This window comes from Artemia franciscana, chromosome 5 (genome assembly GCF_032884065.1).
Source record: "Artemia franciscana chromosome 5, ASM3288406v1, whole genome shotgun sequence".
In the NCBI taxonomy this organism is placed as follows: Eukaryota; Metazoa; Arthropoda; class Branchiopoda; order Anostraca; family Artemiidae; genus Artemia; species Artemia franciscana.
In genome coordinates this window covers 7,193,618-7,210,171 of record NC_088867.1, presented here as the reverse complement: position 1 = coordinate 7,210,171, position 16,554 = coordinate 7,193,618, and the positions used below count along the sequence as shown (strand labels likewise).

Below are 16,554 nucleotides of genomic sequence, written 5' to 3'. Positions count from 1 at the left end.
AGATAAAGCTACCTCAAGTAGGCAATATTAAGTAAAAGAGTTTTCCAGAAGAATTGGTTTTTAATAAAGGCTTAATCTGTTGGAAAATTAATCAACTGGAAAGGTTCACGTCTATTCATACATAATGATCAGTGAAAAGTGTTATTGGGAAAGCACATGTACCGCTCATTTGGTAACAAAGAAAATGATCCATGGATGCTATATTATCTCTGAGAGGAGGTTTAATTTTTCTAGACTTTGTACACTAGTAAAGATTATAATTCAAGACGAGAATTTTAACCAACTAAAATCCTAAACCATTAGACAGTAAAATTTGGCAATGCTTACTTTAGCGCATTGAAACAGGGTTTTAACATAAAGATTTGTGATGTCAAATATTTTTCTCCGTAGCGATGTAAGCAAGGTGCTATTTTTAAATTTGTTAACAATGAGCAATCATGTTATGCTGGGAATTGGTGGATATATAAAGATAAATACATTTTGTCAGTCTTAGTTACTCTTAGTAAGGTAAAGTTTTAGACTAGCTGTACTCTAGCGGTGCATTTATTTTGCAAAGTTGCCATTGATCCTACTTATTTTCTGTCATAAATACATGAGTGGCTAATTTGCTAGGGTAGACCTTTGTAGATCCTGAGCAACCACAGTTACCTGGAGGGTAGTTTTCAAATTGGTGAATAAAATTACTTGTTCCTAGTAAAGTGTCTTAGTGCAGTCATAGTTTCGTTGCTACACAAACAGTTGTGCTGTTTTTCCATTTTGTAGCTACAACCACTCTGTCTGACCTGTAGTCACAAAAACTGCATTACTTCTCTTGAGTAACGCTGGTTTTTTCGAGAATACATCTTCCAGCAATTTCAACGTACAGTGCCTATGACCTGACATGCGAGGTTTGTGAAGGAATTATTGAAGAATGTTTCTTTTTTAAATTATTTATTATTAACAGACAGTAGGAATAAGACACGTTGGACCAAGTGGTATCGCTTGCTGTTGTTCACTCTTTGCTTGCCTACCGTAACGATCAATTTTGTAAGGAATTCGATGAAAAAGCTAAGACACTTGCTTTATATCCAAATTAAATCAGTTTTCCTTGCTTAAACATCGTGTAGCTTGGATTACCAAAGAAAGATATAAGTTGTTCGTCCAAGGAGAGTCTCCTTAAATTTAGTACACAAGGAATCTAAAAGTGACATCGCCTTAGCAATTTTTTTCACTTTCCCCGAGCTCATTAATATTTGTAAAGTATAGGTTTTACTTTTATCTTCAAAAATGTTTTGCCACTCACGACTGATTTTTTCAAACCTCATTGGAAAACTGATGTCACCAACCTCAGTAACATATCGTGCCGTGATCCATATTATCATAGCACAAGTTTTACTGTCCCAGAGCTTACAGTAAACCTCGAATTACGATATGTTAATCATATTACTTAACAGGTTCCCGAGTCTAGGTAGTGATTCTGATGGAATATTTCTTAATTGTCCTATGTGTTTCTAGTTCGGTATATCCCTTTATTTTTTTCCTTAGGGTCACATATCTGAGATGTTACTTTTGAAGGCGGTCCTTACGCTACTGTTGAGTATGTTTTTATGACGCCTTAGTAGCACATTTTTAATGTCAACAGCAACTAAACTAGAGGCGAAAGGAGGACTGGGTGGATTATTTCTATTTATTTGGTCTACTAAAGTTGTATGAGTAGTTTCAACTTCTATTATCCTGCCGAATTCATTGGAAGACGTTTTGTGTTGTCCTCATTCCCTTCTTATTTGAAATTGCCATGGGAAAAATATTCTTTTATTGGGTATATGATGATATCATTATAGTAGCCAAATTCACAAAAAAATGTAGATTTCATCAACCCCCAATGAGAGGCTGATTTCACCATCCAGAGAAATATATAGTGCTGTTTTCCATTTTTTATAGCACGAGCATTACCGCATTATTACGATTAATTACGATATATTAATCATGTTACTGAAAAGGTTCCCGAATCTAGGCAGTGCTTCTGATGGGATATTTCTGAACTGTCATGTGTATCTAGTTCTGTATATCCCTTTATTTGTTTCCCTAAGGTTCAGAATTCTTAGATGTGAGTTTTAAAGGCGGTCCATACGCTAATGTTGGGTATTTTTTATGGCCCCTTAGTGGAAGTTTTTTTTAAGTCAACCTCAACTAAAGTAAAAACAACAGAAATACTAATTGGATTATTTTCAGTTATATTGGTTGTTACGGTTGGATGAATAATTTTAAGCTCTATTATCCCATCAAAATTATTGTAAGACCTTTTTTTGTCCTCGTCCCCTTCTTTTTTGACTCTAAGGAGGGAAGATACATTCTTTCATTTGGTATATGACGGTATCATGGTTATAACGAAACTCATAAAAACTGTAAATTTATTTAATACCATCTAAAGAAACATATAGTGCTTTTTTCCATATTATCAAAGCATGAGTATTACTTACAGTAAAGCTCAAACTATGATATGTTAATAATGTTACTGAACGGGTTTCCGATTCTAGACAGTGATTCTGACTGAATATTTCTGAATTGTCATATTTGCTTTTAGTTCGTTGTATCCTTTTATTTTTTTCCCAAGTTTAGGGTTCCTAAATGTGAGTTTTGAAGGCGGTCCTTATGACACTGTTAAGAATTTTTTTTAATGACGCCCTAGTAGAACTTTTTCAAAGTCAACAGCAACTAAGGTGGAGGCAATAGAAAGACTGAGTGGATTATTTTTAGCTCTATTGGTTGTTAAGTTTGTGTGAGTAGCTTCAACTTTTATTATCCCACCAAAATAATTGAAAAACGTTTTTTTGTTGCCCTCGTCCCATTTTTCTTTGTCATGGACATCAGCCATTTCAGGTGGAATTTTAACCGCATCAATCCCTTTATTGCCATTTTTCAGCTTGTTTGGTTTAGATGCAGTTTTTTCAACAAATAAGCATCGTTTGAAAGCAATTTCCGAGCTAATATCTGCCATAAGTTCCATATACATTAGACCTTTTTCGTACCAAGACATTCAACCTTCACAACTGGGAACACTTCTAGTTATCTGATATGTTGTCCTTAATAAGTGAATATTAGAAAAACCTCTTGCTAGATTCTATTGCAGGTAAGCATAGAGTTTTAAAAAGTAAAATAAAATATATTTCTGAAATAATTATCTTTTGTGGTATATCATTCGAAATTATAGCCTATAAAAACATAATTTTAGTTAGATAAGAAAATCCTGAAAACTCAACCGACTCTCATTCAAGGAATATAAAATTTAATATTGTTGCTAATTAGCTTTAGATACCTATGGGAAGCTTAAAACCTGCGAGGCTGGTACCATTTGAACAAAAAACAATTTTAAAACTTTCCCAAATTGGAACTTATCATATCTTTCTCTCGTAGTTAACTTGGAAACTGAGTATTAATATGATTCAGTACCTTAAAATCATTTTCCAAGTGTCAGCTTTCTCATCGGCTAAGCGTGTCAAACACAAAGGTTACATTAGCTGGCTCTCCTATGGCTATCAAGAGATAGAAATAGTCTTCATAGCCATAGGAAAAGAAACAGCCATAGGGGAGTCCATCATAAAGAGAAATCAAGAATTTTTCCTTTGAAAACTGATTGGAGTAAGAAAGGCTGGATTTTACAAATATACTTCATAAAGCACATTTTTTTGCGAATGTTTTTGACTTGACGGAGGGAAAACGCATTCTTTCACTGGGTATATAAAAATATCTTGATAACAGCCAAATTTGCAAAAAAAAAAAAAATATAGAGCTCCCTTTTTCTTTATTAGTGACAACAGCCATATTAGGAGGAAATGTAACCACATAAATCTCTGTCTCGTCATCTTTTAGCTTGTCCAGTGTAGAAGCAGCTTTTTAAAAAAATAGGCATCGTTTGGGAGCAATTTCCAGGCTAAAATCTGCAATAGCTACAGATAAATAAGACTTTTTTTGGTATTGAGTCAGCCGACGTTCCAACCTTGGAATATTTCTCGTTATTAGATATTGTGTCTTTAATCAGTGGATATTAGAGAAAACCTCATGGTAGATTCTATTGTAGGTAAGCATAGAGTTTTAAAAACTAAAAAAAAAGATTTTTTAAATAATCATCTTTTGTGGCATATCACATGAAAATATAGGCTATAAAAACATAACTTTTGTTAAATAAGAAAATCCTGAAAATTCAACTGACTCTAAATCAAGGAACATAAAATTTGAATTTGTTGCTAATTAGCCTTACCTGCCTAAGGAAATAACACCTACAAAGCTGAAAATTCGAGACTTTCCTAAATTGGACTATACTGGCTAATGGGTTAATATCTTAGGCTGGATTCTCAAAATTAATAAGAACTGTTGGGATTTCATAACTTTATCCCGTAGCTCACTTGGCAACTTAGTGTTAAAATGATTTTCCAAGTGTCAGCTTTCTCATCGGCTGAGCGCGTCAAACACAAAAGTTACATTACCAGGCTCTCATATAGCTATCAAGAGACTCATCAAGAGCTAATAAGATTGTTTACTTTGAAAAGTTTGAGTGGAGTAAGAAATGTTTGAGTGTGCAAATGTACTTGATAAGGCAAATTTATTTGCATGAATGTTTTTGCCTTGAAGGAGAGAAAAAAATTATTGTGGAAGGGAAAACTTGATATGGTTTTAGCCTAACATATCAATGACTATGGCAAGAGAAAAAATAACTTTATTTACAATAAACAGTGTAAAACTTATAAATGTGTAAATTTACTGATTAATAACATTTGGGACTTTCTTTGATACATGCTGTACATAAACCTCAATTCTGACATATATTTTCTGTAAGGCCATGCATGAAATTTATTTATCTATCGACTCATTTAGAAAGTGCCGTATTTTGCGGTACTCTTTCGTCCACAACTTCGGGTATTAAAGCTTCCATATAAATTTGAGTAGTTTTGAGAACATTTTCTGTTACCAGAAATTATTGTTCTTTTTTACCTTCATGTAAACAATAATCAAATTTCATGATTTACAATCCTTGCCCCTAGGCTGTGAAGTCATGGAGTTCCTAGAAACACGGCTATTAGACTTCTTGACTATTGTTTAGCAGAGGCAACATCTAAGAAGTTCCAATATTGGGAAGAGGCAGGCTGAAACCTGATCTCATTTTAACATCCCCTCAACATACTTTGAGAGTCTTAATTTAATACACTCTGCCGTTTGTTAGATATCGCTGATATTATCTTCTCGCAACGAGCCAACACATTGTGTGTTTCGATTGATTTCACTTTTTCTTTAAATTTGCTTAAAGTCTTACCTTCCTATCCTAATAATTTTTTAGATATTTAGGATACAAAAACTACCCCCTTCTTTTTAATAAAAACATTTTATATTAGAACTTGGCAGTTTTATATCTTTTAGCCCCTTCACCAAGGCATGTATGGGGGATTGTCAACATCAGAGAAATAGCTATTTAGCTTTCGGACTAATTTGAACAAGACAGAGGTCTCGAAATTCTGATTGAATTTCTGATTGAAATTCATATTCTGATTGAATACCATTCAGTCACTTTTTACTCTTAAAAATAGCAATAAGACTTTCAGTTTCTAGTCCAATGAGCCTCTGCTAAATTTTTACGACAAAACCTTTCATTAGAAAATTTTCTCGATAACAACGGACAAAATGCTTAGCTAATAGGTCTTACCTAGTGGGTATGGTAAGAGAAGTGGGAGTGGGAGATTTAAACAATCCCAGAGATATACTGACCCTTGGACTAATTTCAACAAAATTGCTACTTGATAATTTGGATCATAAGCACTTGGGATGAAAAGCTGTGAGGTTGGATGCTGGTTTACCTCTTGATACTTTTGACTCTTAAAAAGGGTACTAAGACTTTCAACTCCCGTTGCAATGCCCCCCCCCCTAAGGTTGATTAAGCCACCCCTTCCCTAATAAGTGCCAGTGGTAAAAAAAAAGCTTATAGCCTGAGTCATTTAATGAAATTGAAGCCTATACCACAGGCAATACAATAGTGTTGCCTCTGAAAAAGCCTGCTTGTAAGCAAAAGAAACCAGAGAAAGGATCTGGTTTCACAACCAAAAGGCGCATATTGTCTTTTTTATTTTATTTGAAATCACTCTTAGCTGCTGTTTAATGTTTTATCTTGCTAACTTAAGCTATGTTGGAAAACTAATATTAAACATACATTATTTTCCAATGAGAAACCTATTAAGTTAAGAATGGGCTTCTTGCATAACTTACAGCCCTTGTCCTTGCAGATTAAGGTTAGAATTAGACAATTTTCATTTGTTTAATAAGAGTATTGGAGGTGGGAATGGTTACCCTCAGATCCCTTTTGAACCTTGAAGAAGCTGTAGAATATTTAATTTTCCATTTATTGAGCTATCTCAAAAATTTTTCACATCCATTTCTTCTGCAAAAATCTTATATTTTAACAGTTGGCAATTTTATTAACTTACAAACCCAACCCCAGAGACTATGGGGGATATTTAAAACCCCTAAAAACATAGTTTTTTTTACCGTTAAACAAAAACGTTATCTTAAAATATTGATTAGGATCACTAGGCGTAGAAGATCGCGAGGTGTGGCTGTTTGTCTCCCTGATCACTACTAAATCGTAAACGGGCACAAATAATTTAAAATTCCAATAAGATGAGCCCCTCTGAAATTTATGCCACCATTCCTTTCATATGAAGTGGCAGTTTTTAAAATAAAACTAAATAAAAGGATTACATTGAGGCCTATTGACCCTCTACTGTAGGAAACGCTATTGTATGGCCTCTGATACAGAAAATAAATTTCGAAATCATGAAATTATATCCATATTTCCAATAGTTTTTGATCACTTTGAAAACTAAAAGAGGTTAGCTTTATACCACAAGTAAAATATAAATTAGTAGAAAGAAGTGTGTACAAACAAATATAAGGGTGAAACAATAGGGGATATCTTTTCAAGACAGTGGAAATCAGTTCTGTGAATGTTTCGGCCCTATGTCCAAGGGCCGTCTTCAGCACTGTGTTAACCTTTCGATAATATTTTTAACCACTCTTCTAAAACATTAGAACCCCAGGAAATCGAAACACTGGAAAAAGGTCCAAAATTCTCTTTTCTACCAAAACAAGTTCCTGTGGCAGATATAGCTTCCTCTCTAGAGTCCGCTCTGCATAAACACTATCCATCTGTTTCTAATCCCGATGAAGTTAGTTCTTGTCTTATAAATACCCTTTATAACAGCCAAAAACAGGTTAAGCCTCCTACCAGTTCCGCAACTGTTTCCGAAAAATTCCGAAAAATTTACACGAAATAAAAATACTATCTAATCTCCGCAGACCCTTCTATTATAATATCTAAAGCAGAATATAGCAATTTACTTGTTGTCGTGAATACGACAGACTATGACAAGCAAATTCTTTCGCATTTAAATGACACAATTAAATATAAAACAATAACTCATGATCCTAATGATCAGTTTATTAACAATATTATAAATGAATTAAAGCAGCTAAAACAAAATGGTAAAATCACCCCACAATCGTACGATAAATTTTTTCCCCGTTCTAGTTTCTGTCCCAAACTCTCCGGTTTACCAAAAATACATAAAAAAGGTACCCCTTTAAGACCTAGCATGTACTAATGCTCCCGCTGCCAATATTGGGAAATGGCTTTGCACAGCTTTCAAACCTTTATTGTATTCCCAAAATTCCTATATTCGTAATTCTGCAGATTTGGTTAAAAAACTTAGTAACACAAGTATTTCAGAAAACACAATAGTTAGTAGTTTTGACCTTGCTTATGTGTATACAAATATAGATGCAACTATTTCTGAGGAACTATTAAAAAACAAAATGGAAGAAAATTAACACTTAATCGAGATTTCAGCGATGGGAATTGATTGTGAAGTTTTAATGACTCTGGTTAAAATTTGAAATAAGTTTTCTATGTATTTTCAATTTTGCGATTCTTTTTATCAGCAAAAAATGGGTTACCCATGGGGGCACCCTTATCCGGGATACTGGCAAATATTTTTGTCGAGAACCTTGAAAACTGGGCATTAAATTCCTATTTTTTCAAACACGTCTAGTGAGGTCGTTATATGGATGACGTAATTTCACTTTGGATTTATGGGGAGGCTGAACTTTGGGGCTTCTTAGATCATCTTAACACTCATGATCGAAATTTGTAGTTCACCCTAGAAGTTAAAATTGAAAAGAAACTACCGTTTTTAGATGTCTTAATTTTTCGCAATGCTGATAAACTGGATTTAACCATGCATCGAAAGCCAACACAAAACAATAGATATTTTCACTTTAATTCAAATCACCCCCCACAAGTTAAAAGAGCAGTTGTAACTTTTTTCATTCATCGTGCCCTGAACATTTGCTCTTATTCGTAGATAAATGCAGAAATAAATTTTATCAGAGATATTCTTTTTGGTAGTGGATACCCTATTCCTTTTGTCAATAAGATAATTAACCGTAGATTAAAAAGACATTCTTTTGAAATCGAAGGATATATTTCACAATGTGAGGCTACTGATAAGCCCTCAAATATTTTTTATCTTGCATATGTCTCAAAAATCACAACAAAAATATAAAATATTTACACGAAAAATAATCTATATGTAGTTTTTACTAATAATTTTAAAATCATTAATTTCTTAAATTCCGATAAAGATAAGACCCCAGTTACTCGTCAAAGAGGGGTCTTTCAAATACCTTGTGACTGTGGAAATGACTATGTTGGCAGGACCCGTCAGAATCTAGAAAACGGCTACAACAGCATAAAAAAGACATAGACAAGGCATTAATTTCAATTAGTTCCAACAACTCCTTTGATTCTGCTTTAGGTTGGCATATATTTAATAACTCCTCCCACATGATTCTTTTTGAAAAATCTTCACTCATCAGTAATGATTTGGGTTTTAGACAGGTGGTTCGGGAATCAATCAAAATTAGTCTCATAATAAGTAATAATATTTCTTTGAACAGAGACTTGGGGGAGTACTGACTAAATTCTTTAAACTCAAATTTAAAATACATTTTAACATGTCCATAAATCAATAAAGCCTAACATTTCTAATGGTACAATAAGTGAATCCAACATACAGGTCAGCAAATTGGAAAAAAAAACAAATCAAAATTAAGATTATTATAAACCAAGCAAAAACAAATCTAATAAACACTCGTATTTACACCTCAAACGAGGTGTGAATATAATTCACATCTCGATACTGGTTGTCTGAAACTCAAAATCTAGAATGTTTAGTTTGATATTTTATGCTTTGACTTGTATGAAACTTCTGAGATGGGGTTTGTGAAACTTTTCTTAACTATGTTTCATAGGTATTCATATATTGTATGTTGTCAGAAACTTATGAATTCAGTTATAGTGAAAACATATATTATTAACAGGGTAAAAACCGGGATTAGATTCTGATTTCATTGATTACGATCAGTTTTTTGTCTGATAAAACCATCCACACACGCAGTGCCGTAGTGGGCAAAATTTTCCATACCAGTATGCATCTGAATGTAATATTTTTATAGTACAAGGAAAATCATTTAATTGGCATAAGGTAATGAAGGCATTTAAAATGTATTTAGCGTTTAATGTACTATAAGTGATAGGCCTAAATCCGGTCCTGTTAACTCCGTCTGTTTATGCAAGAAACGAAAATTTCACAAGAAACTGAAAACTCATCGTACCAAATTAAAAGAAAAGTACTCCTCCAGAATTGTAAGTGACCCAAAACTAATCTGGAAATCCCGGTTGAGTGAATTGGCCGCCGGAAAAACCCATGATTTGATTAGCAAAAAAGATTGAGAATCGTACTTTTCCATAGAACTCAGTGCCCCTGACCAAAATACGTCTAATCCCATTGCAAACCAGCTAGAATAGGTATTATCCAACCAGTTTGTCCCTAATTTTTTCGTTATATGCGAAAGGGTACATGAAGCTATTTTAAAGCTGAAGAAGAAACTTTTCCGTGGTGTAGATGAACTGTGCGCGCTAAATCTGCTACACGGTACCAATATGCTTATTGAATATCTGAAGCTGCTATTCCAGATTATTTTCACCACTGGTATAGTACCTGACTCTTTTTTTGTCAGTTTGCTCTTGCCCTTCCTTAAAAAAGGAAACCAAGAGACCAATGCTCTTCGTACAGGCCAATCACTGTTGCTCCAGTGCTCTGTAAAGTTCTAGAGTTCTTAGTCACAAAAGAAATTCAATATTCGTGCCGAATGCTTGACCACCAGTTTGGTTTCCGACCAAGTCTGGGTTGCGCTCACGCTCTCTTCAGTCTTGCCGCTATTCTAGCAAATTCTCACGAATCTGGTGACCTTATATTGATCGGTTCTTTTGATATGAGTAGAGCGTTTGATTCGTCGATTCACACTCAGGCCCTTTTAGCCGCTTACCAGCAAGGTGTAAACCTCCGTGTCACTAGCGTACTGAATGATATGTATTGTCTTTTAAAAGCGCGTATAAAGATATTTAACCACATCACATCAGTGGTTGTTCCAGTAAAGAAAGGTGTCTGCCAGGGTTCATCATTATCCCAAAGTTTGTAAAATAACAGTGTTTTAAATGCCCAGGCATGTGTCAATGTTTCATGTCTCTCCAAGAATATAAATGTGTCGCTACTTACATACGCGGACTATCTATGAAATCTAAGTCGGTCTATTGGTGGTCTGCAGTCGAATTTTTCGGTCCTACGTGATGAATACCAAAAGTCGGCCTGGCTTTCAATATTTCTAAATCTGCAGTTCTTTTTTTCAACGATAGTCCTTCTCAGCCTGAAAACCTCCTGCCAGGTAACGAGTCAATTACCGTCTCATCTCACGTCGTGTATCTGGGTCTACCCATAGGCCGTAACCTTAACGAAACTCGTCTACTGCTCGTCAAACACGTCGAGAAAAAACTCCACACCACATATGGCTCTATCGACGCTAGCAGACTCTTCCTATGCCGAAAGTACCTCGCAAATAGGTTTAACGCTGTCGCACTGCCGCATATTCTATATATCGCGCCATTTTGGAATTTATTAACTGACACCCAAAAACGCAAGCTCCGGTTCCTTTATTTTATGTTCGCGAAGTTCCTGCTGCGTTGCCCCTTGTGGACGAGAAATAGTTATATGATTGATAAACACAGGATTGCAGACCCCAGTATCGCGGTAAACCAGTTGATTTCCAATTTCTAGGCAAAAAAGAACCTCCCCTGGCTCAAACATTTCTACAGTTCTTGATTGTGTATTTTTTCAAGTTGTGTTTTAAATTTTTCTCCGTTTTTCTTCTCTTTTTCTTTTATTTTTTTTTCATTGTACTCCATTTTGTTCCATGTGAAAAATACGAGTATTAAATATTTTACTTACTTACTTACTTACTATAAAGAAATAAAAAGTTTAATTTTAATTGAATAAATAAAGTGGAGAAAGTAAAGTTCTTTTTATAGTAAATAAAATTGAATAAATCAAATTTGAATAGTTTGCTTTCAGTGAAGTGCCGATGACGCAGTAGGTTGTATTAAAACTTTATTTAACTTTTAAAAAAAGGCAGTAGCTTAATTCTTGTTTGTAGTAAAACTAAATTTGTCGTGAATGGTCTTGGGAAAAAATAAGGTTAAACTAAGCATTTGATATATAATGATTTCAACTACTGAAAAGACAATCAATTCAAAATTTGATCTTACTGTAATTTCATTTCTTATTTTCAACGTTGCAATCAGTACCTAAGAAAATGTTTGTAATAAAGCGCCTGTTTCAGAAAAGTGCCAGTCAGATTATTTCAGGAAATAATCTTCTCTGGATTGATTTTTGTTCGTTTCAATCTTGATTCTCATATTTGATTAAAGCTATATTCGTTTTAAGGTTTATTTATTCATTTATGTTTGGACATGTTGTATGTATGTTTGCTATTATTGTTTATTTAGTATCAATTCGTTTTGAGTTTCATTTTTGCTATAATAGTAAAATGTTTTTGTTCATTATAAGCTTGATTTTCATATTAAATTTTAGTTAAAATCGATTTAAGATTTATTTATTCACTTATATTAGTACAAAAAAAGAATAAAAACAAAAGTAATACGAAAGCGAAAATATGAAACAACAAGAACAGTGCAAAAAAGAAATAAGAAAACTAGAAACTTATTAAAAAAAAACCATATAAACAAATAAACAATTTTGAAGCTACTCCAAACCAATCAAGATAACACATAGATCAATAAATAAGCGTATTTTAAAGCCAAAAATATGGCAATGATCACAATACAATAACCTAAGTGAAAGGCACAAATAGTGTAAACTTTGATCAGTGATCGTCATAAACACTTAAATGAAACTCCGCATTAACCTAATAATAGTATTTAATACTGAAAAACACGGTCATTTAAAAGAAAACATAAGACTTGGAAAAATACATAAATAAAAAATAACATTTACTTTATACTAGGATTTATTTATTTATCAATTATTTTTTTTTATTTAACAAAATTGCTAGACACCTTGCTATTCTACAAATATACTGAGGCAACTTAATATTTAAGACACCTGGAAGCATCAACTCATTATTTCCAAATATCCCTTTCCTTATCGTAGAAAGCTCCTGGCACTGGCTTAAGTAATGCACTAAATAATCCTCTTCAACTTTGCAATTTTGCAATAGTTTGCCCTGAGCTAGCATCCACAGCGTCAAATATCTAGCTGATAAATTCAACCATAAGGTAGAACTCCTGTCTATAAACTACCTTAATATTCTTATAAAATTTTAATATTTTTTATTTTTTTCTCCTTACTCCATTTTTTAATCATTTGATTCTCCAGTACTATCTTAATCTCATTCTCCCAATTTGTATATATATCCGTTGGTCCTCTACCTTCATTCCAAACAAAAGGAAAGCCTGTTTTGTCTAAAATGTCTTTTATATTTAGTAGCCATGATCTTTTTTCCCCTGTGAGAGAAATCTTCATAAGCTACCTTAAGCAGCCTGTCACTCGGTAACTGAATGACTTTCAAACAAATTTAATCATTGAGACTAGTCTGTAATTTCTCAGTGGCCATATACCTAGATCGCTAATTAAAATCTGAGAATGAGTTGTTCTCTGCAGCCCAAACAATCTCTTAATGTATCTTAATTTAAACACTCTCTAGCTGAGCCGCTTTCTCATGTCCCTAGATCTCTGCTCCGTAATGTAGAATGGGCATAATTCTTGATAAAAAGACAACTTTCTTATTCCCATTATATTATTCCGGAATAAATTGTAAACATTACTGTTCTTGCCCGGTTTAAAGGTTCCTTTATATGTGTCTTCCATCTTTCATTACTTTGCAAAATATATCCAAGATACTTAATTTTATCCACAACTTGTATCTACTCCCCCTTAAATGAAAATTTATTTTCACATTTATCATTCCTCCTGTTAAATATAACCACTTTTGATTTCCGAACATTTACCTGAAGGCACTTTGTCCATAGATAATCATTTGTTAAATCCAATATCTTCTGTAAATTATGTGCCAAATTTGCCACTAGAGTAGTATCATCCACACAAAACAGCACTGAGACGTTTTTATTACCTAATCTCTCTGTTGCGGCCCATTCTTTTCCTACAAATCCATCACGTAGTGCTTTACTCCTTATTTAACTTTAGAAGGCCTCGAATGACCCAACCCACGTACTTTTGCTATTGCACTAGTTTCAAAATATATATTTACAACCAAACGAGTGAAACCAGAAGGTAGCCCCACATCATCTAGGCTTTTTTAGGCAGAACTCTATTAACATTATCAAACATATTTTTTAAGTCCAAAAATAAAACAAACAAGATATTTTTTTCGTGATACATACGTTTCAAATAAAATTAAATCAAATAAATCACTTAAAATTAACACACTATCTGTAGTAGCCTACTATAGCCGTTTCTATAACCTCCGTTTTTTCTTTCAAAACTACAAAACACTCTAGCCAATCATTTAACCAGCTATCTAATATTTTCTCTAAGATTTTGCTACATATAAGAGCTAAGGCTATCAGGTTAAATATCTCATGAATACTGGGACTCCCCCTTTAAATATAGGTACTGTTATCGATGTTCTCAATGTAGTAGGACATAATAATAAGGTAATAAGAGTCCAGCCTAATTCAGGTTAGATTTTCATTACTTTTAGTTTTATTGACGATATTTTCTGATACTCTCCTTCTCTTCTTCACTTGATTAGTTTTAATTCCTTCTTTATTTTGTTAGATGTTTCAGTTCCTTTCTGATTCGTATCGCCATTGAACATGCCTCGTATGACGCATCTAAAGATATTAGCGGTGTTTATTTAGTCTTTCCTTGTCCTTAAGACTGGCGTTTACCCCCTTCCCCTGAAAATAACCCCACAGAAAATAACCCCAACAAAAAATCCCTCCTCCAGAAAAAAAAGCAGAAGATAACATTTTAAAACATTAAAAAAGCAGAAGATAACATGAAAATAGCAGAAGATAAACATTTTTCACCTGAGATCGACCGCAAGAAAGTTTTTGGGTGGAATTTTCAACTAGAATGGAATTGTTTTGGTGAATTTTCTCAAGAGGGGGTGGAGTATTTTTATGCGAATAGAGCTTTCCACGGTGGAATTTTTCCATGGGGGAAGGAATATTTCATGTAGGAGAGGGAGATTTTCCGGCATTGTTTAAAAATGATTAGAACTTGATTTTTGTTTTTTTAAGTTTTATTTTCAACTGAAAGTAAGGAACAACATCAAAACTTGAAATGGACGGAAACCATTTGGCATACTTTAGTATATTTTAGTTTATAATATACGTTAATAGTTTAGTGTAGTTTCGTATATAGTATACACATACTGTAGTATATGTATACTTTTAATAAATCGTAAGTTTTGACTTTTGGTCACAATTCCATAAAAGTGGCTCCTGAAATAGAATAGCCGTTTAAAGAGAATAATATTTTTTTAAGATTTTAAATCATTAGTTATGAAAGAGTTTCGTTGAGTGCAGAGTGGAGACAGGGGATGGTTCCTGAAACTACCTTGAGGGAGCCGGATTTCCAGGCAATATCTGATTAACAATCAGAAATTAAAATTTAGAAAATAAAGTTTTTTCAACTGAAAGTACAGAAAAACATTGAAGAAAAAACAAAAAATTAGTCTATATATGAGTGGGACTGCGCCCTTCTAAATCCCTTGCTCTTTCAACTAAAGTTTTAATGGTTTTGACAAAGCTTTTATTCTAATTAAGCAGCCATAATGTTTGTGAAGTCTTTCTTAAAGAATTGGGAAAAAAGTCAAAATTTATCGTAAAGAAAAAGAGACTTAGGAGGAGGAAGCACCCTTATATATGAAATTGTTTTATATATTTAAAGTTTTAGTATTGGTCCTTACTTTTAGTTAAAAACTCGTTTTTCCCTATAAATTTCATAAGCTTGTTGATTTCATAAAAGCGTTACTGTATTGAATATTAACAATATATTAATAACGAATTGTTAATTGTTGTTATTTTTTCCCAGGGGGGATAGTATTGAACACATGGTCCTAGAAGATCGGGAGTTTGTTTTCAGGAACAGTTGAAGACTAAACTGGAGAGTTTAAAATTTGACAAGGTTGTAGATGGATTAATAATTTCTAGTATTGTTTACTGAAACACAAGGGCCATTCAATTGTGATAGGAAGCTTTTTCAAAAATTCAAATAGCTTTAAAGTAAAAAACAGGACAATAAATAGAAAGCGACCCATCATATAGGGAACAATTCTCCCAAAATTAAAATGCAAAGTTTGTTTTAATTTTTAATGTACGGTGAGCCAAATTTGAACCTGTATTAGCTGAGAAACTTTCAGGGACTAAATAAAAAAACAAGTTTTTTCACTGAAAGTAAGGAACGACATTAAAACTTAAAACGAACAGATATTATTCTGTATAAAAAGAGGTCATTCCCTCCTAAACGCCTCACTCTCTTCTCTAAAGTTTTCATGGTTTTAAAAAGTAAAGTTGTGACAAAAAGTCAAACTATTGTGTAAAGAGTGGGGTTTTTGGGCGAAAACAACCGCTTTCATACACTGAATAATAGTTTTATTCATTATTTTCAGTTAAAATAAAACTTTTTTGTTTTATTTAATTCGGAAAATAAAAACCCTATTGATTATTGCTTAGGCATAGCAATTTTATTGGGAAGTAAACAGACATTTTTCGGTGAAGCATATATTCTAAGTGGGAATTTTCGGTTCTTGGATTGAGGGATTACCCTCTTAAAAACTTAGCTCTTAATGCTAAAGTATGACTTGGTATCCCAATCCCTTATTAGCAACAAGTTAAACATCAGGTTCGTTGAATTAGAATAAGAAGCTTTTGCAAAATTATAAATAACATTAGCGTGAAGTTTGGGATATTAATGAGGAATTTTCAGTGGTTGGATTGGGGGATTCCCCCTCTTAAGAACTTAGCTCTTAATGCTAAAGTATGACTTGGTATCCCAATCCCTTATTAGCAACAAGTTAAATATCAGGTTCGTTGAATTAGAATAAGAAGCTTTTGCAAAATTATAAATAACATTAGCGTGAAGTTTGGGA

At 33.3% G+C, this 16,554-nt stretch overlaps 1 protein-coding gene across 9 annotated transcripts in view; it reads right to left on the bottom strand.

The window, feature by feature from the left end:
• The window catches only part of LOC136026937 (alpha-(1,3)-fucosyltransferase C-like), a 203,277-nt gene that overhangs the window by 181,096 nt on the left and 5,627 nt on the right, over positions 1–16,554 (bottom strand). For 2 of the 9 annotated variants that reach the window (XR_010617455.1, XM_065703785.1), the window contains exon 2: positions 13,445–14,290. The exons of the other annotated variants lie outside the window; for them this stretch is intronic. Coding sequence is in view for 1 of the 2 variants with exons in the window: in XM_065703785.1 (XP_065559857.1) it covers positions 13,445–13,473 (29 nt within the window). In the remaining variant the exon portion in view is untranslated. The remainder of the gene's footprint in view (positions 1–13,444; positions 14,291–16,554) is intronic. 9 annotated transcript variants of the gene reach the window in all.